The sequence below is a fragment of the Ascidia mentula genome, chromosome 8 (genome assembly GCF_947561715.1).
Source record: "Ascidia mentula chromosome 8, kaAscMent1.1, whole genome shotgun sequence".
NCBI lineage: Eukaryota > Metazoa > Chordata > Ascidiacea > Phlebobranchia > Ascidiidae > Ascidia > Ascidia mentula.
The window spans coordinates 6,404,401-6,431,162 of record NC_138573.1 but is presented as its reverse complement, the minus strand read 5'-3'; the positions used below and the strand labels follow the sequence as shown (position 1 = coordinate 6,431,162).

The 26,762-nt window shown below is 45.0% G+C and overlaps 1 protein-coding gene across 2 annotated transcripts in view; it reads right to left on the bottom strand.

The window, feature by feature from the left end:
- Window positions 1-26,762, bottom strand: part of LOC145911643 (protocadherin-16-like) — a 45,768-nt gene that overhangs the window by 10,431 nt on the left and 8,575 nt on the right. For both annotated transcript variants that reach the window (XM_082999049.1, XM_082999050.1), the window contains exons 8-32: window positions 16,650-16,841; window positions 16,125-16,368; window positions 15,438-15,677; window positions 14,348-14,481; window positions 13,853-14,047; window positions 12,378-12,475; window positions 12,165-12,317; window positions 11,702-11,861; window positions 10,613-10,781; window positions 10,372-10,482; window positions 8,499-8,690; window positions 7,591-7,733; window positions 7,140-7,321; window positions 6,419-6,584; window positions 5,945-6,085; window positions 5,102-5,275; window positions 4,567-4,846; window positions 4,319-4,425; window positions 4,114-4,249; window positions 3,838-3,972; window positions 3,276-3,512; window positions 2,735-2,975; window positions 1,658-1,899; window positions 1,175-1,319; window positions 33-208 (exon numbers count right to left, since the gene is read on the bottom strand). In XM_082999049.1, coding sequence (XP_082855175.1) covers window positions 33-208; window positions 1,175-1,319; window positions 1,658-1,899; window positions 2,735-2,975; window positions 3,276-3,512; window positions 3,838-3,972; window positions 4,114-4,249; window positions 4,319-4,425; window positions 4,567-4,846; window positions 5,102-5,275; window positions 5,945-6,085; window positions 6,419-6,584; window positions 7,140-7,321; window positions 7,591-7,733; window positions 8,499-8,690; window positions 10,372-10,482; window positions 10,613-10,781; window positions 11,702-11,861; window positions 12,165-12,317; window positions 12,378-12,475; window positions 13,853-14,047; window positions 14,348-14,481; window positions 15,438-15,677; window positions 16,125-16,368; window positions 16,650-16,841 — 4,393 coding nt within the window. The remainder of the gene's footprint in view (window positions 1-32; window positions 209-1,174; window positions 1,320-1,657; window positions 1,900-2,734; window positions 2,976-3,275; window positions 3,513-3,837; window positions 3,973-4,113; window positions 4,250-4,318; window positions 4,426-4,566; window positions 4,847-5,101; window positions 5,276-5,944; window positions 6,086-6,418; window positions 6,585-7,139; window positions 7,322-7,590; window positions 7,734-8,498; window positions 8,691-10,371; window positions 10,483-10,612; window positions 10,782-11,701; window positions 11,862-12,164; window positions 12,318-12,377; window positions 12,476-13,852; window positions 14,048-14,347; window positions 14,482-15,437; window positions 15,678-16,124; window positions 16,369-16,649; window positions 16,842-26,762) is intronic.

Genomic DNA, 26,762 nt, shown 5'->3' with positions numbered 1-26,762 from the left:
ACAGCACCACTAAATACGGAAGGACGACTCACCAACTTTTATGACGACTACGGCTACCGCTTGTCGAGGTTGGTCGCCTCCGTCCGTTGCAATCACTCGCAGATCGTACTTTGGTTGATGGGGAGTTGGGAAGGATCGGGCCATCGTAATTGCGCCGCTAGATGGAGCTATTGCGAAGACGTTTTCGCTGTTGGAGTCGTTGGCGAAACTAAAAAAGACAGACTCAGAGTTTTGTTGGTGATTCTTCGCAACCTGTTAGCATTGAAAGGTGGTTGGTAAAAAAAGCCTAATATAGGACTTTGTGTTGGTTTGAAGAAGGTGAGATTGGTAATCGCATCATTAATAAGGCGAAATTGGGTTTCTTCCAAATAAGTTCAGACCTGAAAGCCAGACACAAACTCTTGTCCTGTCTCTGCTTCGGCTCCATTACACTCAGGCACTAAAATAGCACATTAAGTACCGCTCGTATCCTCACAGCACCTACAGACGCCGTCTGCCCACCTTTAACCAACTATTAAACAATAACAACATTTGGACCACCCGGGTTTTCATGAATGGAAAAACCCAAACCCTCGCAACCCTGTATTCGTTCCCCGTTTGTTTTGCTTGTTACACTTATGGCTCGTTGCCTCATTATAATAATTACATGTTGTTCAACGCTTGAGCTCGTTTCCGCACGTAAGCCCGTTTCGGCCTTTGGGATTTTTCGGCTGTTAATTGCCAGGTTACAGTCAGATGATGCTGGGTACTGAGACTAAACCAACGTTCGAGGCTTAGTTTGGTGTTTTACGCTGGGTGAAAATCCTATTAAAGCTTTGCAAATGCCGGATTGTCCGCCCACGCTCTTGACTTCCATGATCAAGTCACCTGTCTGCATTTTTTTGTTTTCAAGTGCTGAAAATCCTAAAAAAATTACACAACTCTTGACTCCACTTGAATTTAGCTAAAAATCGTTTTTCGTGCTTAGCTGCAAGCACAAATTTCAGGCGATATCTTCTTGCTGGGTTTCATTTCAGATATCACGAAAGGTTTCCCTCAAAACTACTCATGCATCGGCTGCCAATCACGTTCCAGTCGACTTGTAGCGTAAACGCGTATATATGAATCAATAACAGTGGGAAGCGCAAATCCATTCGCAAATCCATTTATATATAAATATAACGTCATTTATTACCTGTAGGTGACTTGTCCGTTTTTCCCCATGTCGGCGTCGGTGGCTTGAACCATCGCAACAAGCATAGTGGGGGACTCGGAGCTTGAAACGTTTTGTTCGATAAAGTTCTTTGCGAAAACTGGATCGTTGTCATTGATGTCAAGCACTGTTAACACAAAAATACAACTTACTAGCTAATAATTACCAAGATATGTATTGCTGTGAGAGAAATGCCCCTTTAATTGGAAAAAAAAAATAAATTGCTCAGACCAACATAAATGATAAACTGGGTTGGCAAAAGAATTGCTTTAAATTTCGTTGTTCCCAATTGCCAAACTTCGGACTATGTAGTTGTTCACAAAGTCAGTGAGGGAAAAAAATACCCTATGAGTAGACGACACAGAGGGAACTAAACCACAACAAGTTTTCCCATCTAGCGGCCAAACACCATTGGTATCTTTACGAATACAGAAACGGCTGCACAAATTATCTTTCCCGACTTACCATACACAGTAACGGTGACGTAACTCCTTCTGGGCAAGTAAAGGGCCGAATCAACAGCGACCACAGTCAGCTCGTGACGTGGGGCCCGTTCGGCGTCAAGAGGAGCAGTGGTGGTGATGACGCCGGTAACTTGGTCGATCATGAAAAGTCCAAACGTTGACCGGCCGCCAAAGTAGTAACTCACAAGACCGTTCAAGTCCAAATCGGCGTCTGTGGCTCGGACAGTGGTCACGTACTGTCCTCTGCGAAAAAGAAAATGGGTTGGTTAGCTTGGCAAGGTGAAGTACTCAGTATAAAGTAACTGTGTTTCCTCAATAGGGTAAGCTCTACATTGCGGTTAAATTACGCAAAGTGAAAATGTAAACAAAAAAAGATGTGTTAAACTGTTTTTTTATTGTTTTAATGATAATAATTTAAAACCCTGGAACACAAATCACGAATTTCTTCATAATTCTGAGTATAAAAAGACTGGCCCATACTGTTATTAACATTGCGATGTTTTAAAAACGTTTCGGCAGAATCTTACGCCATTATCAGTTTGAATGACGCGGTTGGTGTAACTCCATCATTATAAGGAGCTGGCCTGACCGACGTCACAGATAAGGCTCGCTACTTCTGCACCACTATTTTTATTTAATGTATAATGTGTTTTTTTGCGTTTTTGCCGTTTTTTGTGTATTATTGCGTTTTGCGTCGCTTACTGCGCATTTTCCGCCTCTAGTGGTGTGTGGCCGATAACAAAATGACGTCACCGCCCGCGCGAGCCTTATTTGTGACGTCGGTCAGATCAGCTCCTTATAATGATGGAGTTACACCAACCGCGTCATTTAAACTGATGATGGCGTAAGTTTTTGCCGAAACGTTTTTAAAACATGACAATGTTAATAACAATGTGGGTCAGTCCTTTTATACTGAGAATTAAAACCCTGGTTATATAAAATTAGATTACGACTATTCCATACTGTAATTTGTAGCTCTACTTCTATGGGCAGAAAAAATTGTAAATTGCCAACCTAAGTTTGCATCTGCATTATTTTTTACAGTATAATTCGTACACTACAAGGACTATTATCTTACGCTGTCATCCCTTCAGATACATTTGCGGCGTACGAACTCTCGACGAAGCGCGGGTCGTTATCGTTAAAATCGAGCACGTTAACCTCCAGGATGGCGGAGGTGTTGAGAGCATAGGGAAGCCCCAGGTCAGTGGCGACCAGTGTCAACCGGTATGAGGCGGTCGTCTCTCGGTCGAGTCTCCTGCTTGTCCACAGCTCGCCCGTGGTTGCGTTCATATGAAAGTCCCTTCCGATGTTGCCATCTAAAAATCAAAGTGAAAGTTTAAGTTGATTGGGACAAAGGTAGGTATTCTTATTGGTAAACTGGCAACAGTTCACGCAATAGAACGGATAAGGTCTTGTACCCATACACGCCTTTTCAGGTATAGTTACTTTGTTCAAATTAGGTTCTGGGGGATTACCTGGACAATTTAAATTCCATTAATCTGTATTGCTGCGTCGACGCTGCCAACGCTTACAATTCAATACATAAAAAGTTCACAGAAAACTTCGACTGCCAACAAGCAATCGTCGTGTGCCAAGTTCTCACAGCAAAATCCTACCTGATATTGAATACTCGATTTTGCCGTTGTTTCCGATATCGGCGTCTGAGGCCAACGCGGTGTAGACAAGCGTCGGTGAGTCTGTAAATTCCGAAATATCGATAGTGCCTAGGATTGGGGGCTCCACACTGTCATCAAGCGGCACGAAAATGGGCGGGTTGTTGTTGACGTCACGCACCGTAACTTCGACTGTGCACCAATCGTAAAGCGCCGGAAACCCACTGTCTTTCACGTAAACTGCAAAGGAGATTTGATCTCAATGCAATGTTGGTGATTGTTGTGGTAGTTTTAAACGTATTGAATATTGGAAGATTTTCGGGCAATGAATACGTCAAACCGAGTAGAATTGATTTGTGGTTTGGCATATACATATTATTAGCACAACATTCAAAACATGTAACCAGTCTACCTTATTAATCGTATTAAAGATAAACGGATTTACAGAAAACCACATATCCATCTTCTTTAAGTTTTGAGCATTCAGCCAACAGGAGCTGTTCAATTGATCCCCATTACGTAATATGCACTGCGCTTTTAGGGCCGAAATAGTAAAAGGATTAACCTGTCAGTTGATAGAGATCCTTCACTTCGCGGTCGATCTTACGCGTTGTGGTGATAACTCCGCTATCAGGGTCGATCGCAAAGGCTGAACCGTCAGTGGTTGATTGCAGCTGGTATGTAAGTTGCCCCGAAGCTCCTGTTAAGGTGCATAATAATGCCGGTGTAACTTTACATCAAACCAATACGAAATGTAATTGGTAATTTATTGCGTTATAAGTAAAAAATGTTTCTGCATTTAGGTACAATGTGATAGGGACAAAATTTAAAACTTCGTTACCTGTATCTCGGTCGACGGCGGTCACCTTGGCAACGATGACGCCGCCGTCCTGTTCCTCCGTCACTTCCGTCTCATAAGCGGCAAACTCGAACCTCGGAGCAACGTCGTTTACGTCCATGACGTGAATCTGCACCTCCTGAAATTAAGAGAATCAAGTAACATAAGTTACACCTTATGTTAGGTTCTGGCGCAGAGTTTTTAATACCTGATAGGTGGTCTTCTGATTGTGGGTCGCTCCGTCCGTTGCGGAAATGTTGAGGACATACAGGGTTGCGCGTTCATAATCCAGCTGCTGAGTTAGTGTGACGATGCCTTAAAACACCATTGATGACAATTACAATTCCATGAGAAAAACGCACTTAATATTACAAACAAAATCAAACCGAACTAATTTCTACATGTTGGAGGACAGAAGGACTTCGATTTAGAAAAAATCAAAACAGCAATTCTTACCATTAGTCGCATCCATGTAAAACAACTCCATTTCCTCGTACGGTGAAATCCCCGTAGCGTCGCTTTTAACTGACGTCAGAGCGTAAGTGACGCGGCCATTTGATCCCAGGTCGGGGTCATCGGCGGCGACCCACAGTAAGGGATAACCGACGGGTTCATCTTCCATTACAAAGGTGCTGTCCCTGGTGATGAACTCGGGTGCATTGTCGTTGACGTCAGTAAGTAAGATCACAGCTGCGGCGGTGGATGATCGCGGCGCGGTCGGTGAGCGATCCGTGGCCTTAACGTTGATTGGAAGGTATAGCCAAATGTTTTGTTGGAATAACGCAAATTGTTGGCCAAATGGCTTGCGGTCAAGAGGCAGTAGTTTTGCAACATGCACGTTTACATTCAAAACATGTCACGGAAAAAAACATTACTTTTAAAGTTGGAAATCAAATACACTCGAACGGTTGAGGAACTTAAGGTTATTTGCTTGGTATTCGATATCAGGACTTTGCCTACACCATAAACATGCAGCTTTCAACCGACTTACGTTCACCACAACCACGTATTCCGAGATTTTCTCGCGATCGAGTTCTTGCTCGACCGTCAACGCGCCTGATTCTGAATCCACAGAAAATGCGTCCACTGGACTTTGGCTGACCAGCGAGTATGTCACGTGACCGTCCTCACCAGCGTCGAGATCGGTGGCGCGGAACCGGTGTATCTAAACGCATTCGGTTTTGTCGGAAACATACAAATATGGTGTGCGTAATAGTGATAATCAATGTTAAGCCTATACACGAGGAATTTTATAAGTGGAAAGATATTAGGAAAATAACAGTTTAAAACCCGAAGCCTGACAACTTTTGGAAATGAAGAGGTTCTTGCAATGCACGTAATTAAAACCTAAGTTAAATTGATGGTGACGCATGTTGAACCCGAATGTCACCCCTAAACGGATCACGACTGACTTCCAAATGCGATCTGTCATTCAGAAATACATATTCAATCAGTTGCCATACTTATATGATCTGCGGTCGCGCCATTAAGGGCTCGTCTGCAGCGCCAGACTGGGAGTCAACATTACGTAACTGGTTTTCGACCTGAGAATAGAACGGGCGCTGACCCGGGGTGGAACCCGCGGGACGACTCAAAAAAACTATCTTAAACGTCAAAGTCATCAAACACGAACTCCAAAAAGGGGCACCTACATCCTGTAAACAGAACGTAAGGCCAGGGCGTCATAGGAAGCGTGCACTGGCAAACACTTAGACGCAGGTTGCAATTAAAACAGCAGCAAACAAGCAAACACGACCGCAAGATTGTCGCCCGACGCCCTATTAAATCTGGCCGCGTCTGCGGGAAAAGTGGCAATTAAAGGCCGTGTGCATACCTCTGAGCCAACGGGTGTGTTCTCCTCGACACTGAGTACTGATCTGCCTCTGCTGAACGTGGGAGTGTGGTCATTGGCGTCGCGCACGTTGATTTGGGCTGACAGGGTCGCAACCGAACCGTCCGGGTTCCTCCGTTCGACCTATAAGCAAAAAAAATGCGGTTAGGTTCGCGGCTTTCAAAACGCCGATGCGACAGAATTGGAATGTTTTCGACCACGCCCCCTTAAAACAGGGTTTCGTCGATAGCAATTACGTTTGGTGTTGCCAGCGAGTTTAGACGTCAGGATTTGTCATGCCTCTGCCAAAAAAAGTTACCACTTTTTGGTGATAACAATTGGTAAAGACGTGATGGCAGAAAACAGTACTGGCGCATATTGGGTCATTACAGACCATACTTGGGTAATCCAGATAACCTTGCGCGTCTTATGGCACAAAACGTAAGCGATTGTCACATTTTCCATTACTTTTCTCACCGTTAAAGCGTACTGTGGAGTTTTCTCGAAGTTTAGTCTCCGCAGCAAACTGACGTCTCCAGTGTCGCGGTCCACGTAGAAAGAACCTTCCTCGTTGCCGTCTACCACCCGGTAGGTGGCGGTAAAGGTCGCCGCACGGCGTCGTCTTCCAGACGGCGAAGAAAAGCTGCAGAGAAGTGACACTGGTGATTCATACTCGTCGCCATGATTTTGTTTACAAACACGAGTCGATTTGAAAAGGTGACGTTTCAATCTGCCAGGTTCAAGCGACAGAAGATGCGGGCCTCGGGGTCAAGTGACTAATTGACCGCGCTCGGTTGCAGCAAAAATGCATTTCGCCTGTGCGAAGATGCGCAAGTATGCCAAAATGCCACCATCGAAAGCTTTTGGGTGCGGTCGCGGGCTGAATTAAAGGCGAGCGGTCAATAAGGCGCTCAATAACAATCCGGTTTGCTGCGGAATTAGATCTGGCGAGTGCATCGATTACTTGTCGAGCAAAGGCCATTGAAACGGTTTTGAATATACATGAGTGGCATTATAGAGAAGCGTCGCCCTTTAAATCCATGCTTCCGAAAAGTGGCATTGGCATCACTACAGTGCCATTTTTAGGCCAAAATGACAACATGGGCAAGCGGCTATCGGTTTTGTGCATTAACACAAAGTTCTATGACTGGACATTCCTTCTACTTAACCCGAGTACTGTTACGGCAAATTTGGTTACCTGCCAAGCACTTGTCCCGGACCGGTGGCCTCCGGGGGCTGAAACACGAAAGTGTTGGCGTCGAACTGCGCAGGGTTGTCGTTGTCCCCGCGTACTCGCACCATGATGGTGGTGGTGGACGATCTTTTAGGAGTGCCGCCATCTTCAGCCCTCACCTCCATCGTGTAAACGCCCACATTGCCCTGTAACAGAATGAGCTACTTTTAGGTCTTGAGTCATGTGTGCATTATCATAAATTGCCCCTAATACGTCTTTCAAACAGCACAAAAATTTTCAAAGTTGTTATATGCCAAATTCTAGTGAAGAAAATGCTTTCAAGTGCAAAAACATCGTCATCCTATTGAGTGAAACAATACCAATAAGTTTTAATTATATCCATGAGTTGGCAAACCACAAACAGAATGAACAGGGCTTTATTGACAAAAAGTTAAAAACAAAACCCATTTCTCACCTGCGAGAAACCGCTTCGCACGGTCAAAGCGCCCGAAACGCCGTCCACATCGAACAGCGATTGATCAGTCACGAAAGAATACGTCAGAGCCGCGTTGTCAGCGGCGTCGGCGTCAACGGCTTTCGCATCGGCAATCCATAAACCTACAGAAAACCAACATGGGATTGAAACTCGGTGACATCAAAACGGGGCGCCGGGGTTGATATCGACCATTGAAGTCGCATTAAAGTGTATTGCGTCGAGCAGTAAGTCGCTTGGAAAAGAAACATCGATTTCAAATCGTGACCCGACGATTTATTTCATTTGTATTGCCGACTCGGTCAACAATTGGGAATGTTGACAATAATTTTTGGGCCTTGATCAAATGCACAAAGCACGATGTCTCGGTGTCGGGTAACTCAATTGTTCGCGCTTTTTACAAAATATTGATGTCTTAAACAACGGTTTGGCAACTTTGTGTAATTGCCGTGGGAAGTTACTGCGGAGTCACTGGGTTGCGCCCAAGTAATGCCAACAAAACGACCGGGTCTTGTTGTTTCCGTGCGTTGCTAATTAATACCCGACGGAGATTGATGAGAAAGAGAAGATGTTTATTAGATTAAAGCGGCGTGGTGTCGGGAAAATAAGAACATTGAAAAAATAATTGGTTGTAACATTTTTGAAAGAACTGTGTCATAAAACTTGTAATCAATTTTTGAACTATTCCGAAGGAACACTTAATTCTGAAACCAAATACATTTCGCGCAGCACCAAATGTTATTCCCAAAATATAAAGAGAAAAAAACTTGACTTGAGTAAAATGGGCCACATATTTATGCTAAAAATGTCGACCTACTTCATACGTTTCCACAAGAACTACCAGTGTCATATGAAAGTTGTTGGCAACCGAGATAAAAAACATTTCATACCTTTCTGAGCCCCACGAGGTATCACCGCAAGCTGGCCTCCTTCCAACACAAAGCGAGGGGAGTTGTCATTGACGTCATTCACGATGACGTGGACAGTGGCGGTAGCGAGATGTTGGCCGTCGCTGACTTCGACGATAAAAGATGCCGATTGAATTTGTTCGAAATTCAGTCCTCCAGTTGTGTAGATTGAACCTGATGAAAAGATTTCTTTAGTAAATGTAGCGTAGAGCATTGAAATATTCTTTTTATTATTATCAGTGATTTGCTTCACAAATCGAGACAAGTTTCCGTTGGGTACAACTTCATTTTGTAATGTCAGCGCCTTCCTTCATTCGCCAAACCTTCGTGCTTACTTTTTACATCATTAAAAAGACAAGCAACAAGTACTTCATTAGTTAGATTATATTGCAATAAAAATATCCGATTTCAACGGGTAGGTTTAAACGCCTTTCAATCACAACCACTTGATACGAATCAACACCCCCGATTCACACGATGAGGTGAGCGGAGAAGCGCGAAAACCACACAGACGCGGTTAAATCAGCGAAAGTAGTCAAGGCTCCAGTGTTCAGTGACGCGCTCCCAGGGGTTTGGGAAGTTGCGCTACTCGGCAAGAACATCAAACAAATCGGTATTAATAGCGACGTGTTCGCGCGTCACACAGGCCAACCAGAGTACGGAGTTTGTATGGATGGAGGCCTTGTGGGTGCCGACGGATGCATTAGAAACTGACAAGGCTTGGCAGATCACAGATGCTAGAGGGCAACGCACTGCTCAACGTGGCTTAATAAGGCTACAGGCGGGCGTTTGTTTGATGCTGATCCCGACGCGTTTATTACATCGTACCTGTTGAGTCAGGGTAATTACCACTTGGAACCTTTACCAATTAGTACAAATGTCGTGGAAGTGACGTTCTCTGTATAACTAACCTTCAATGAACTGAATTATGTGATAACGTCACGCAGTTTGCAGCTAGTTTTAGAACAAACATCAACGTTGGTTGCAGTGGGCATATGGCTGAAGAATTGGGTGATCAATGAATGACAATATCAGGCTCTTTGGTAAACCGTATGCTTTCTTAATTAAATTTTGACAATGCTGTTATGATATTACAAAGTTTCGATACTTGACAAGCAATCATAAAAAAACAAACATTGTATCCCAAGCATTGATTGACAAATTGTAAAACTAACTCATAACGTCAGGGGACTTGCATCAAAATGATCAGAGCGTCTCGACGGAATCGGCTTCGATGACCTCGCTGACCGGAAAATGGCTTTTAAGTCAATCTCCTAACCCCATGTGTTTTATCATATCCACATCAAAGTCTAAATCCACCGAACTCAAAGTCCAGTTAAAGTCGCTTGGTGGTTAGACATGTTAACGCGCATCGTCAGACGAGCAATTACGCCTCTTGTTTTTGTGTTGTATCGCGAACCGGAAGGGCTTGGTCAAAGAGCTACTTGTAGGAGCTTGTGATTAGGCACGGTAGCGCAAAGGCCTCAACGCTAAAACGTCGCACGGCCCGACAAAGCGCACGGCTAATCAGCGCGGTGTAAGTGCCAGGTGGGGGTGGGCGCTCACACAATACTCGTAAGTGGATCGCTCTGTCCGTGGGAGCCAGACTGGGACAGAAAGGCTGACTTTGTAGTGGCTTGGAGGTACTGGGTATTTCTAAGGCGAGTGGTGGAATCTAACTGGTCACACCTTGCGACATATTTATACGTCACAACATATTTCTCATTTGAAATATCCACAAGGTCGGTGTTGTGCATAGTAACGGAAATTTTTTGTGTTCAGATTCTCTGATAGAATGAAAAACACGGTGTTTCAGCGAACTGTGACTTCACACAAAACGCACAAAGGAACGAACCTTGATCCGCGTTGATGTAGAACATGACGTTGGGTACCGCCAAAGAGTAGCTTAGTCTTTGGTTGCCCTCCTGGTCGGCGTCGCTCCCGTCCACCTTCCCCACGAATTGATCTGCAAAGAAGAAAACGGGTCTCAATCGTCGCCCACAAAATCCGCGCATCTAAAACCCAGGTCGTTGGCACGGGCGTGTCAAAACATTAAAGACAACGAATATTGAGACTGTACTATGGCTTACACACACCTGGCGGACCGTCCTCTGTGACGTTGAAGTAGTAGGCAGACTTGGCAAACAACGGTGGGTTGTCGTTTACGTCAAGCACCATCACGTTCAGGATGGTTGACGTCACACAGAAGCCTGAAGTATCGGAGGTGGTCGTAGTCGAAGGCAATGGAAAACCTTGTGCAAGGACCTATAAAATTTTTTATACGTTTATATATTTTATATGTTTATAGAGTTGAAACGGATAAATTTAAAGGTATTAAGGCATAAATTTAGGCATACTTTGCATTTTTCCCACTCCCACGCGCAGGCCAGGAGTTTTTTAAGGTAAGGTATTTCGGGATTGGCAAGAAAGGCTCCAAAACTATTCCATGGTCTATTTCAATACCTGTACTAAGCTATCAAGCCACCACGACTTTGGGAAAAAAAGCAAATTTCCACCCACTAGGCAAGGTACCGGCCACATTTGCAAATTACTAAAATGCCACAGGAAGCACTTAAGCTCATATCATCAATTTAAATAACAGAGCGGGCCGTCAAATTACCAGTGTAACAAACTCTACACGCAAAACTTTCACATTATCCACCGAAATCCACGTTTACACCTTTGTGTCACGCGTACTGATCATAATCCCCATTTATTGGGGAGCACAAAAGGGCAACGGGTGAAATTCCCACACCCACATCGGAACTGGCGACACGAGAAGTTTATAAAAACGGCACGAATTCGTCAAGGAGAGGATAGTTCCGAGTGCCATACACGGGTAAGTACGCGTGTTGATGGCAACGCGATATGTGTTATGATGTTTTCGGTGTAATTTGCGCCGGCGATAGAGCGTGGTTTAACGCATTGCATTTGAAAGCGCTTTTTTTATCACCAGCGCTACACATATATGCACAGAAACCATACTGGAACTAGCTTATTCTGCTGGTTTCTGTACTGTACGGAATATGCTATACTGCTCATACTTTTCATTGTTTTTTTAGTCATTATGAACAACCAATAAAACAAGAGCTAAAAGATGTAAACCACTACTTTTTCAAATGAAAATGACTTTTAACAAACTTCATTACAGAACGAACGAAGGTTTCTTATGTGGATTCGCTTACCTGAATCGAGTAACTCGCTTTAGTCTCATAATCCAGGGGCTGATTCAAATACAGCGACCCGTTCGGGTAAATGGAGAAGGGAACTGAGTCGACGGAACTCACGATCGAGTAAATTACCCTCGCTGACGAGTTGGCAGTGTTCGCGCTGACCGATGTGAATCTGTTCAATTACAGTTAAATGTAAACAAGGTGATATAAGATGTAAGCATTGTGCACCTGTATGCTATCAATTGTGGAACAACAGGTAAAAATAGTCACATTTTCCATATTGCAAAGATCTACTAAAGTAAATAAAAGGTCTATAGCAATGCCGTAAACATCCCTTTAAAAATAAAGGCAACTTGTAGCGACATTTGGCCCTCTTCATCTCAAAGCCCTCTGGGTTGCAATGGTACGAACTCTAACCGCAGGCAAGCAGCAATAGTAGCGACGCAAGTCCAAACAACAAACAAACAAAACATACACAACAGAGCGTGAAAACGACTCCTCCAGGCGAGCTGTGACCTCGGAGGACGAAAAGACCGGGCAGTTAACGTTAGGACGTCGTGCGACCACCAACAACTCGACCAACGAAGACTTGGAATCCGGCCCGAGGTCGTAAGCTTCAATTAAAACCCTGGAAAAACGGATACAGTTTTTGGAAACTTTTTTTCTGGGGATTTATCGACAATTATACCTGTATTCGGCGTTTTGCTGCGGCATGGCACGTGACAGGGTGATACGTCCCGACTCTTCGTTGACCTCGAACATGGGGGAGGTGGTTCTGTACCTCACCTACACAAGTTGTATTTGTTCTTTACATGTGCGATATGTGATTTCGGTTACAATGACCACAAATTTCACACCGACGTGACCTAATATCGAACAACTAGATTTTACACTCAATTAATTTTAAATACATAATCTGAAAAAAAGCATTGAGTTCACTTTTACCACAAAGCGTGCGACACAAATTTTGCCCTCGAATTTACACGTGCAATTAACGATAGCTCCCCATGTTTCAGGCCAACATACAAACACACACATAAGTGATCGAGCTACAGCGGTTGAACAAACCGCGCCATCAGGCAAACGACCGAACCCTTTTATCACCCAGTTAGGGCTGTTTGAAGTGGCCGCCGAACTGTTGCCAGCACGAAACACTATGTTTGCCCTGCTCGTTAAATCTAATAGCATCAAGGTTACTTTGGGTGAAGTGGTGAGATATTGAAGGGCACAGGACTGCGTGTGTCTTGTTTTAACGCCATAAAAACACGCGATCAAATACTCCTCCTGCAATATAACCAACAACAATCAGGTGTACCCACATTTTAAACGAAAAATAACACGATGCACGGGTTATATGCCAAGGACATACACCGTTATGTGGATTTGCGCTTGAAAAGAAACATAAGCTGGGAGTGTTACTTGAGAATTTAACAGCCAGGGCTCCCTAACGGCTTCGCATGTGTTTTAACAAAAGAGCATGTGGGCTGCCTGTACCACAAGATAACCCGACCTCACCTTGTGCAAATCCAGTCACACGTAACAAGCGATTGACAACGTATTGGGGCACAGCAATCAGCCAAAAGTGATTGGATTGGCAAACATTATTCATGCCTACCCGGAGGATTTCCACTCGCTAAGCGCGCTTTGATGGGGCTCCGGGCAAACAAACCTGCCTTGAGCGGAGACGGATTGTTTAATTACCGGTTCGCGCGTTGATGGGTGTAACGCTGAGTTGTTTTTAAGTTATTTTTCTCGAAAGAATGTTGACCAGAAACCACACGGTTGCAGTTGTAACCTTTGGCACAACATTAGGGTTATACTTCGGATTGAACCGACTGTATACACGTACAGGGATGAAATTCAAGTAAATGTCTTTGCTACCAATACAAAATAGTGTGTTGTGATCTTGGTTGCAAATCGATGTTACCGACAATCTGCTAATGAAATCGTAATATTTTACTTCGCTTGTGCCAGTTAAAGTATGAAAATAAATCACCCGGTCAGTTCAGGTATGGCCACAGCAAATTACTCAAATCTCAGAAAAAATACAGTTCGCAAAATATCCATTCTTAAACTCACAAAAATCTTCATAGCCTCAAACGACTAACACTGATTAATCCACCTCTACGTTCTTGGCAATAGTTCGAAACAAATGCAACATACCGTGCCATTTTGTCCCTCGTCGGGGTCCGAGGCTCGAACCACTCTCACGGTGGAACCGGTGGCCAAGGTGTAAGGAAGCGCCACTGGGGCCACGGAGGGACCATCGAACAACGGCTTGTTGTCGTTAATGTCCCGGATGTTGATTTCCACTGCACTAAATCCATAAATTGGGGGAGTACCCGCAGCCGCCACCACCTGGAGAAAACAAAGTAATGAGTTCTGCGTTGCCCGGAAACGGGTTGAGAATTTATGGTGACACTGTTTGGTAATCAAGCCTGCGTCAGAAAATGCAAGCGTCTTGTGGATTTATGGATATGACTTGTACAAAGTACTCCTGATGTCCAAATCCACAGAAGTGGGTTGTTCTAAGTTTGATTGTAATGGAACTTTCTTCGATATGTAATTCAGTTGCACGCCAAATGTGGTGACAAATCAATGCAAATGTGGTAAGTTTGTTCAAGTGAAGAAAATTGAGGTAATGCCTTCACAGCATACCTGAAATCGTGTTGTAGAAAGTATTTCGCGATCGACGTCGGACGATACGGTCAATTCCCCGCTTTCGGCGTCAACGGAAAACCAAGTTGTGAAAGGCGGGTCTTTACGTAGAGAGTAAGTGACAGTTTCTCCGCCTGAAAAAAAACATTACACAGATTTTGCAGCGCCGGTTACTTTTGGTGGCAAACAGCCGCATTAAGGGGCCGGTAATAGAAAAAATACTACAGTTTTTTATGACAATGGGCTAACTGGTCAAAGGTTCTAAAACACTTACTATCGTACAAACTGAAACCCTTTTAACGACTGCCACTGATACAGAGCATGGTAAATACGACAAAGACACCAGGCAGGGTATGTACGCTAATGTCAAACCCAGTTCCAGTCAAAGTATATTAACATCTTTGCCCCAGAAGTAATCAGATAAACGTTGAAACAACACAATCGACGCCACGAAACGTTTAAATCCCACAAACGCAATCTCAACCAAACGAACAGCAATTTGGGGAAAATAATGTCACGAGTACAGGTGTCACATTCGGGGACGTCCGAAAAAATGGGAGACACGATCTCGGCTCAAAATCGTCCAACGCCACGTTCCACTTATAGCGTTATCGCTACTGGCGATCGGGCTCGGAATGGACAGTACAGTCCCGATATCTTGTTGTTTGAATAGATGTAAACAGATTGGTAGGCGCGCCGTTGTGAGCATTGTTTGCGGGTGTGAATCATAAGGTAAACGTTTGGATTTATTTGTTTAGCGACTGGGACAGGCAATTTTGTGGTCAATTGTTTTCTGCATTACCGACAATATTGGGAAATTTATGGACGTTGCGTAATTTCTGCGACACAGCGGGGTTTGCTATCTGTGCAATTGGATTGTGATTATAACGATAACGATGTGACTATAGACTTATGCCACCGCAACCTGTGAAATTTTAAATAGGGAGCTTTATCACGAAAACTTGCATGACACACATATTCCCAAACACATTACATTGCAACAACTAAATAAATTCAAGCTTACTTTTACTACAAAAACATTTAAAACAAAAATTCTTTTTGAAAGCATGCAGCAAGTTTAAACTCATACCTTCCCCAGTGGTTGAAACGCGCCCTATAATCATGGATTGCGTCATGCCCTCTGTGACGTCAAATGTGTACAGCGACGATGTGAAAGTAGGGCCACCGGTGGCGCCGCCGTCCGCCACGCTGACGGTCACCGTCGCGTTTTCCTCAGCGCCCACCGACCCTCCGTCGACGGCCCCAATCTCAAGGTTGTAGATTGCACCAACTGGTATATCGTGGAGGGGTTTTCCAACGGTGAGCTGACCTGCAAATTAGAACGTGTCATTTTCATGCAAATGACTGATAAAGTTAAAGAAGAAACGTTGAACTAAACCTGGCGAATGTTTTTCTTTGAGAGAATTTAAACGTAAAAACTGGTTTAAATTGAATGCAATAGAAAAAAGTCATTCCAAAAGACATACTTTGAAAATTATGACATGTTGACACACGCGAATATGGCAAATAGGCTCAAGCAGCTTTAAAATTGAATTAACAATATTGCTGTCTGTTTAGCGTTTGCGACGTCACCAATCCAAACACGCAACAACAGGGCACAACTGCCGTATCCCACAGGGCCAAGCAAATGTGCCCGCACCGAGACACGGCCCTAAAGTAATATTAGCGACACGATGCCTTAAAGGTCGGCCCGAAGAATGACAAAGGTTAACAGCTGGAAACGACACGGACTCGCCAGACGAAACCCCACACAAACCTGTCAAAGCGTTGAGGTCAAAAAAGTCGTTTTCGTCGCCAGTCATAATATTAAAGGTGACTCGGCCGAACCCAGAGCCCTCGGGGTCATCCTGGTCAGTTGCGGTCAGCAGGGTGATCGGAGTTCCCACCTCGGCCACACTCCGGTCCACGTTCACTTCGTACGTCACCGGGTGAAAGACTGGCGCGTGGTCGTTTACGTCACTGACGGTGACGTGGACTCGCGCGCGGTCCCATTGTCCACCCTGCCATGAAAGCAGACGGCTGAGTATTTTGTTGTTATTAAAAATATATAAAAAATAATGGTTGGTTCTGCCCAACCAACTTCTCGGTTTATTTAAGATTACAAAACGCAACTTTGGTGCATATCTATTAGAAAGTATTTCGTCCGAGCAATTTAAAACTACTATTGTATTCCAGGTCTATTTTAAACTTATAAAAAGGTTTCAACATGTTTATTAAAACTAAACAGCTCCAAAGTAAATATTTAAAGTTATTAACAACACAAAGTTGTTCATGTCGCTACCTCTTCCGTGGCCTGAACATCAAGTGTGTATCGGTCCACGTTTTCCCTGTCGAGGGGCGCGGTCAAACATATCCGACCACTGTCAACTTTCACCTCGAAGGGGCCAGGCGGGGCTTCAGGTGATGAACCAATCACGAGCGAGTATGCGATGGATATCGTGGAGTCGCTCGAATCAGGATCGGAGGCTCGCACCTGAAAAATTAAGCAAGGTTCATAACTTGGTCCGTGATTTCGAAGTATAAAGCGTTTAGTACATGGTGCGACAGACACGTTTTGTTTCGGTATTGGCTATAAGGTTCTTTGAAATAAGGATGATTAGGATGTTATGACTACGTTTCATTCTGCGACATAGTTTGGCTAGCATTGACAGGTTTCAGAGACATATATCTAACGTTGAGATTTGTCAAATCTACAAACGGCAATGGTACGTGGACAAGAACATGTAGTACATTGACAAAAGAAGGAGTCATACATTAAAGCGGTGATACGTTTGTATTACATTTCCACTGTAAAATCGCAACGAAGCGCATACACCAAGGCATTTAATCTTCTCTTTGGGCAATGCCCAAAGGACCCAATTACGGAATAGCGCGAGGAAAATCGTCGCTTGTCATGTCAATTTAATGGATTTCAGATTTCAATGCGTCCACGCGTAAACAGAGATGGGTGGCTGACATCATGACACGTTTGGATCAGGAAAGAACCGACTGACGGTCACGACCACCGCAAAACAGCACCTCAACGCCGTGTTGGGTTACATTCAAACAACGACAATTCAATATTGCGGATAGGCGACCGAAGAATAATCGAAGCCCTCGGGAGGTCAAATAATTCGTAACTTTCCAAAATACGAGGCTTTGTCACAAAGCGAAATGAGTGGCCCATTACCGGGATCAAATTCGCGGCGCGCCAATCTTGACCAAAGGGTCTCGCACTCATTTGGATACGCGCCGACATGATGTTCGGACACTTTGCTGGTCGAATATTGAATGGTTTCGTGGGCAATTACATATTCGGGTTCCGAATTGCGGCTACTAATCGGACTTCGTACGGAATGCGAGGTTAATATGCCCTTGTACGCGGAGATTTGGCTCGCATACTAGATAGACCAGTTTTGTGACACTGCTAAGGGGTCATGTATAAATATATGTGTATTATCCACAAAAGTAATTTATACAAAACACAGGTTCCTCACAAAGCATTTTCACAATATTCTGATTTTTCGCATTATGATTGATTATCGGATGGCCTTCCCAACCAACTCCTCCGTCAGGATAATGAGGTTTGTTGGATATGACGCATGTAAATATGTACATTTTCGCGTGGGCCCAAACTTGTGAGTGCCAAGTATTTAAACAATAAACAACAAAAAGCACAACTTCTCGGAGGTACGGACTTTCAACAATGGCGACCAGAGGTTGCGACAGGGGCTTTGCCGCCACACCGACTTGCGGAGATATCGCCGGAGAGAAGAAATCGGCTTAGCAGAGTGTGGCCGTGGATTGCGTAATTGAATGACTCCGGTAACTTTTCACACCCGGTTGGTATTCGGAATTGCGGTGGTGACTTCGCTAAAAGCGAAGCAGATTATTTGATGCTAATAACTGCAAAAACGTCGCGACGTTACGTCGTAAGAGGATTTTTGTGTAGGAATGTGACTGCGATATTCGCCACGCAACGGTGTTTGCCCGGCGGTTTGACAACATTACATACGCAAAACAATGTAATGTATTATGTAGACATGTAAAAAAATATCTAAAAGTGCTCTGAAGTCCAAGAACGCGGAGTCTAAGAATCGAAACGTCTGTATCGTTTATTTCTGTACTACAAAAACTTCAAAGAAAACCACTCTACCGTGTTCGCTTGTGATCCTAAGGGCAATGTAGTAAACTCCATGCAACAACATGCAAAATGTACCACACACAAAAACAGTGCGACTTGTGCGCCAACTTGACCCCCGCACCTCAGGTTCGTGCGCAGGAACCCAGCAAGGGCGCTAAATGGGGCAACGCGACACCGGACACCGCTCGCTTCCTCTGCAGCTTGCACGAAAGTGACGCCCGGACGCTTTGAAATGCAAACCACTAATTTGGTTCCTTTTGCACCGAGTCAGGTTTGGGGTTGACAGCCGATGGCAGATTGTCGAACCTTGCTGGCGTTGCGACAACGAAGACAAACGATGAAAGCGCTTCGGATCTCACAGCGCGCCACTTACATATATTGCTTATGGATTATGGGATTCAATACAACACAGTCACACGCTACACAACCAAACACTAAAACGTAACCCATTCTTTTTAAATGCCAATTCAAAGAGAGTTCAAAACCAAAGTCCTGAAAAGTTCTATGTTGGAAGCAGGGTCTATATCGTTGAACATAAAGCTCCATTTCGCTATGCTACGCCTCCGTTGAATCGGGAGAAAGCCCAGCACCTTATCAAGCGACGCAAGGAAAATAAACATCGCGTGAATATGTGGGTGATGGTCAGCGGTTGGTCTGCACCACTTGGAGACATAGAAATGTTGAACTAACACAGCAGAAAATCCACTTGGGCGCCGATTTCATCGTCGAAACAGACAACTCAACGATCATAGAAAAGCACTCAGGGACCGATGAGGTCATGTCGAAACACAAAGCAATAACTGCCCAGGGACAGTGACATCACGCTTACATTACGTGGCGTGATAATCCCCGGTGCTATGCTAAACCGCATTTCGGGCGGTGAGTGGAGAACACAACAGACAACGACGCCTGCTTGCCAGAGGCGCGGGCGATGCAACTGACCACGGCCGCCCAATTTCCTGAGCTTAAACCAGGCCGCGAGACTGGAAAACACCGGCCGAGCGGACCGGGACGCTCGCGCGTTTAGATCGTTTGCGAGATTACCAAGCCCGTGCGTTGACGGACAATGCCTCGGGGTCGGAGGTCAAGGTCAAAGATCGCGCTTCGGCCTGAAAAACAACACGATTGGCACGGGACTAAGAAAACACTTTCGTGAACTTGTATAAGGACAGGGGGTAATTTGAGCTCTCGAATGCATGCCTATATTGATATCCCGACGACAGCTAAATAACGGCTGACAATTTTTTGGGCCGTTGTTAACTGTCAGAGCTATGCGTTAAGTATCATAAACACAGAGGGATTCTAATGCCGAAAGAAACCACGTAGTTCGGTCAAAATTAAACCACTCAGTACGACTGTCAAGTTAACTCACAGCCCAAGTGGTTTTCACTCAATGCTTGTTTGTGTTTATACTACCTTCATTCCTGCTCACAATTGGCCGAGCAGAAATTAAGTTGATCTTCCAACTATTTGTTGTTATGTTAAGGAATCCCACATAACGGAAGGCGAATGTCAACGCCTCCTGTCCGAAAAAACGCCATTGGATCTTTGCAGGAACGATAAATATTCACCGCATGACACAAAATCACTAACACCCTGATCCTAAACCAACAAGATCCGCTCAAGACGTCTGTCCGTCAACAACCCACCTACATAAAAGGGGAAGGTTTCTGTCACCGATGAACGGGACGGTTTGGATCAAACGGCCACAAGAAACTTCAACGTTTTCTCAAACAACCTGATAGCAGATGTATGAAAAATACGGTTTGATACCTGGAAAAGCAAAACGAGTAAATCCAACATTTCGCTTACAATGCGTTTCGTCAAAGGCACTTGAAGCCGATTTGTGTCCAAATATTATGCACAGAGAGAGCTAAGATTGGCCACCAGTCGTGTCGAAAAGTAAAAACATAACCGGAGCGCCGTCACGACCGAATCACGTTTATAAGCGGGAAATTTGCGCGATCGCTTGGGGGCGACCTTTAAATTACTGGATACGTGTGGATTTCGTGCGAGGAAACATGTCTCGAATTGATTATTATTTAAAATCCTTATATAAGTTACACGCGCAACGACACGAATAAATAAAGCCATGCAATGAATATATCACATTCTTTACAAAAATACCCCCATTGTCGGGGATTCGCCGGGGCGCAGTCTGGGATGAAAAGACAGAGTAAATGTAAAACGACACACTGTCAACAACCACGGCACGACAAGCAAGAAGACAGGCCGCTGTGTACACCACTCATCCCGCTCAAAGCCTCGGAATGCGCGCGTTTACAAAACGAAGCAGGATCGCGATTGTCCGGACATTGTCCCGCCCCACGTCACAGGCCACGTGATGTCCTTTCGGCGAAGCAAAGACCAACGAAAATCGCCCGCATCGCGATAATCGCCGACGGAATGCCGGTCAGCTGCCTCCATATAGCGATCCGATTTTGTGACGCATGCCTTTGGACTGTCGACATAAAGTTGTAAGTTTTGTGATTTGGAAACATTACACCGTGATGTTAACCGGTTGCTGGTTCAACCAAATATCTCACGCTTGTGATTACAATAATTTGAGTGCAGAAATAATTGCCTTTGTCAATAATCACAGTTTCACCTTAATCTTGTGACAAAATTCTCTATTGGTTAACTGAGTCCTTTGGCTCCAGACGAACGAAACAAATTTTGCCGTTTTTATCTACCAGTGTGGAAGCATGGAAAAAGAGAGATGCCATCGCACGCAAAAAATCAATTTCGAACATCACGAGTCAAAATTGTCCGCAAACAGCTTGCAAATTGCCATGAAACGGAGATGCCAGTGTATTTCTTTGCCCGGGGCCACGCACAGCTGTTTGGTGGTCGAAACAGATCCGGGAAGCTACCGGGAATGCAAACAGCTAAGTTGAAAAGGTCCACGTTAAATTTACAAAATTCATTGGGATAAAATTACGCATGGGGTACGCTCTGTTGGTAAACGCCCAGAACAAAAGTGAGTTCTTGTAACTGGAGTCTTTCGGTGGACGACGCGTTCCTGATTTCATCACTAACATATGAGGCAATCGTTTCAAAGCGAGGACCTATTGTCTAGGTATGACTAATCTGTAACCATCTGGGATCAAATCGTTACTAGCAGGGTGGCATTGACTCAAACCGAGCGGCCAAAAAAGCAATAAAGCAACCTTTTTTCACGGCTTGGTGGTTTTTATTTGAGAATTGTCTGAGTTGGTCTTTCTGTCTACGTTTGCAAGCTGTATTTGAAGTAATATTTCGATGACAAAACTCTCTTTACTCAACAGTTGAATTTCCCGTCCCAGTATACGGTGGATTTGACTTACAAAGGGGGTACAAACCACAGGGTTTAGATAAGCCAGCCATTGTCACTCTGACATACAACAATTCCCTTCCGATATTTCAATAGCGTTACGGAAGAACGCAATTGTAATTTTCGAGCCCATGCGCCGGCCACAATTTTCAATTTCGAAGCTGTTTGGGTCCCGCTTGGAAGAATCAGTGGCGCGGAAACAATACAGCGTGAGGGTGAAAACTATTACGACGCCTCGCGAGCCACTCGTGGAGGGCACAAAATGGAAGCAATAGCCACGCAAGGCTAATAATATGGAGTTAAGGGTACTCGGCAGGGGGGCCCTTCAGATCCTGAGCCCGAGCGTCCATGAACCGTTGAGGCTAAAGTGCCTTTTCCCGCACACAAAGCAAGTTTAAATGGCTGCCTGTTTTATTTTCCACAGTATTTTTCGCGCGGAATGTTCTGGAATGAATTGCGAATTCGTGGGTGGCGTTGAGTTACGCGGAGTGGATATGGTCGTCAAACTTCGATCCTGAGACAAACCAATGCCGCTGGGCGGTGCTTCAAAGCCCCTGGGAACCGGATGGAAGTGTAGGAGTCTGATAACGCGGGCCGCCAAGATCAACACAAGGCGTGGAGTCGTAAACTATCGTATTGGGGGTGGGAACGCCGTGTTAAAAGCCAAACTAAAACAATGAATCAGTGTCCAAAGCATTGTGGGTGAAGTACAGTATCTTACATCCCACAAAGCGAAGCCTCACCAGCAAAGAGCATTGGTGAACTACATGCGAGGCGCCAATGGGCACAAACTAAGACAAAGGGCGCCCGTGAGCCCCTTCAACATCCACAGTTACAGCCAACCGCCAAAACAAGCTGGGATCGTCGAACCTCGCGAGGCCTTTTAGCCTCTCCCCAGTCTGCCTTAGCGCCTCGCAACATTGTTACAATTTGCGGGTACGGTGGTGAGTGCGTGATTATTAGCGGGCAAGTGTTTGCGCCTCGTTTTAGGCCGCTCGCTCGGCTCTCAACTACACAAACAAGCAGCCCCTTCCCAGTCGCAAAGGCGTCGCAAGGCTCCCATAAAAGCGTCTCTATGCTGCCCATGAGTCATGTTTACGCTGTAGGAAGAGCGGATGCGGCCGATTTGGAAAGCTGCGGGACGCCTTGTGTTGTGGCATGAAAAGCTATTTCGTTTCATGCGCGGCGACGCTAATGCGATCAATCGCGGATCACGAGTCGGTGTGAAATTGAAAACCGCAAAGCCCCGTGGTGTTGAAATGGCGACAGACGATTATGTTGCTTTGAAGCGAAAGGTGTTTGATCTTCTAATTTTTCAGGCGGTGCTGAACAAAACTATCACACAGACCTTCCAACAAAACCTTGAGTAGGAGTATTACTATTACTGAGGCATGTTTGGCGAAAATAAATCTAACGCTATACTGCCGAAGCCCCAAACGTCAGCAGACGAGCGCAGCACATATCCGCCGTGTAGAAGATAATTGCGCTTTTAAGCCTCGGGCTTACATCCAGTCCTGCCATAAGACACTCGAAATAACACGCCACAATTACGCATGAGCGCAGCGTTCTGTAGGAAAGCGGCCAAATTGAGCGGTAAAGTCCCCAAGCTGGTCAGTAATTAAGCCGACGGTCAAGCGCAGATATTTAAATCAGCCAAATGTGCGCTTACGTGCGCAGAGTATTAGAACAAGCACCAAACTCTCCGGCGCTTTTCCAAAGTCGGCAAATTAAGGTTGGGGCCAATGAACACGCGAGTAAGAGGCCTTTTGAGATTGGGCGTCATTAAATAACCTATTAAATCACGTCATTTGTAATGTACGATTCCTTTTCTCGACATAGTATTAATATAACGCCGAGGCTTAAAGCCGCACAAAGCAAAACGATTGTTTAGTGCTTCTTGTAGTTATAGCATCAACAGTGTGTGGTGTGTGGAATAGAAAAGTGTCCAGTAAGAACCCTGAAAGGTCGAAACCCTTTTCCCGGAAAGCGGTCGCCTTGTAGTGTCCGTAAACATCCACAAACAGACCCAGGTCTCAGAGGGACTGTTCACACGCCACGTGCGCTGCAAAAGATATCCGTCAAGCTGACAGGCGGCTGTTTCCACACAAGTACGATCCAATAGAAGGGTGAGAGCTTCGCGCGTTTGCACAGCATGCCGCGAACATGCAACCAACTTGACACCACAAACACAAACCTTCAGCACAACTGATTACATAGGTAAAAGTCGAGCATTCCTGTAAAGAGCAGCAAAGTGCGAGCAAAAATTAACTTAAACAGAATGACGTCAACCAAATCTGCGAACGCCCCTCTTTCCGTAAGACGAAACCAACGCGGTCGGGGGCTGCTCCTTCGCCTGCCAAGGCCCTTCCCACCCGCGGCTGGGCATAAGGCAATTAACGGTTAGCGGTGACGGACGAGTAAGCGGGTGATAGATTAACATCTGTCTAGGTAACTTTTCGTCCCCGCACATTTTAAACTAATCAGATTTTGGTCAATTTGGATCGGGCCGCAACAGCGCCTTCCAAAAACTTTCGAACGAGCGCATATTTTGTTGCGACGACCGCCAAAATATTGTTTGGTCAACAGAGCCGACTCTCTTCTCCATTACCGTAAACGCGCGTGACGGTGAGATGTGGCCTATGCAAACACATGCGACTACGCAGCAATGCATTAGACGTCGCCATTATTGTGTACAGGGGTCTTGCGGTCTGCCCCACAATCCTCTGATGATGATAACTTACTGACTGGTTGGTTTGTATGAGAGTCCGCTTGTTGTGAAAACGGCAATTATTGTCTCGCAGTTACAAACACAATAAGGGTGCATTGTTGACTTTTCCCGCGTTGTTATTTATCATCAAGTCATTACCATTTAAAGCTGTGAAGCTCTTTTTAAAGTTGCTTGGAAACTCGCAAATTTGTTTTACTACGCATTAACGGACACTTTACTACGCGTTTATGTTTTGTATTTTGTAATAGTTCAACGCAAACAATCCATGTCCCCACACAAAAATTAGGTTTTGGATAAATTTACTGATTAGCTAAGAATAGAAGACCGAAATTCGGGTAGGACATAGTTAAATACACACAAAATTTATGGCAAGGAAGAGCAAGTCGGCATCACAGTCAATTCCAGACCAAAATTATGAATTCCGAATACACACGATCAAATCTCGGGCGGGCAAAGAAAACACGGTCATCGCTCGCGGGGCCGCTCTCACAACAACTGTCGAGGACAGGGAAAACTTCTCGACCGAAAGTGTCTCCAGCAAGAACCCAAGGGGCGAGTTTGGAAAGCACACGTCCAAATGTAATAAGGCGGAAAATGTGAAGTGGTTCAGACTCGTGACTACCATTGTGTTGGATGGCGATGCGGTCGCGGCTTATGGAGTGTGATGGCGGAACTATATCCCCAGCTTATGAAATTGTCGTCTAAGGTCAACGACGTGGAAAGAGAAGGCATGCGTATTCCACATTGTGTTGTTGTAATTCGATTACAAGCTTGATTGGCTCATGTCATCAATTTAAACCAACTTTCAGACAACTCGTTGTAAATGTGTCATAACCGTAGCCTTTAATGCCCAAAGGTGAAATCAAATGCTCCACAATCCTAAAACGCCCGTCAGCATCAAGTTGCAGTGGTATGAGAATGAAAAATCATACACAAGGTCCCTATACTTGCTGCTGTCTTTACGTCGTTGCCAGCTTGTTAGCTTGACGTTTAATTTAAGTCCTCGTACAGGATTGCTTGAAAAATGCCGAGATCGGGCAAGATAAAAGACTGTTCCCACGGATTTCGGTCTTAGCAAACCGTCTACATGGTCCCCGCCTTCCCTGGTATGTTTGCATAAGCTTCAGTCATGCGATCTCTGCCGACGACAGATTTTGGCCGCTCAAGCGGACGGTCGGTCAAGGCGACGGAATTTCAACCGAGAGGCCTAAATAAACTCCCGGCAGTGCGATGGGACGCAGATCGTCTCACTGATACCACCAAAGGTCGCTCGCCTGGAAAACATTTGTTGCCAAAACCCAACAGACCCCGAACTCGGGCCTACGCCAGAGAACATGTTAGGTTAGATGGCTTCGAACTCGGCGCGCACCGCGGTCACAAGGTGGCTCGCATTTGGAAATGTGTCAAGACGCCTAATATGTGTTATTTATCAGTGAGGAGAGATTAGTAAGCATGAGGCATCTGGTTCAAAATAACTCAAGATGATATTTGAGTCGTTAACATTTTGGTCTTAGGAAATTGCAACGAACGGAAACGACACTGTGCGGCCTTTGGCGTACGCATGAAGGCCAAGTCCAACAAACTCCCATAAACTCACGGACCAAATACCGACCACTTTCCCATGACAAGGGCAACCTCGTTGCACACATTTTTCGCTACAGAGCCCGGTAAAAAAACAAAGGCGGCTGCGACTCTATGGAGCCACAAAACCGCTAAACATTCCCCAACTTGTTGTGGTGTGAGGTTGACAGCCGGCTAAGTGTATCAAAGTTGCGGAACGTCGCGTGCAGGCGGCCCGGCCGACCGAAATCCCATGAGAGGGTGCTGGTTAATCACGACGTTGTTCGCAGAAACTTTGGTGATCCATGTCTGTTCAATTAACACGCACACGTTGTGAGCAGATCGCGTTCCAACGCGGCGTAGCTCACGCGATGAGCTTTTACGATAATTTAAGGCACTGTTTAAGTGGGTTGAACACAATGGTAACCCCGACGTCCTTTGTAGGTGCTAAGAAAGGTCACTGCGTTGCTTGAACCATATAATAGATCCTAAATGTTCATACCATTTCAAGCTTTTAATCGATTTAGATATTTTAATCGATTTAGATTTACGCACCAATTTATAATTCAAATCAACACCACGAACTGCTGGGCGATGTTTCAACACTAAATTCCTCAGGAAAACTATTAAAACATCCATTTTTCGCCGTTACACAGCATTCCACTTCAGG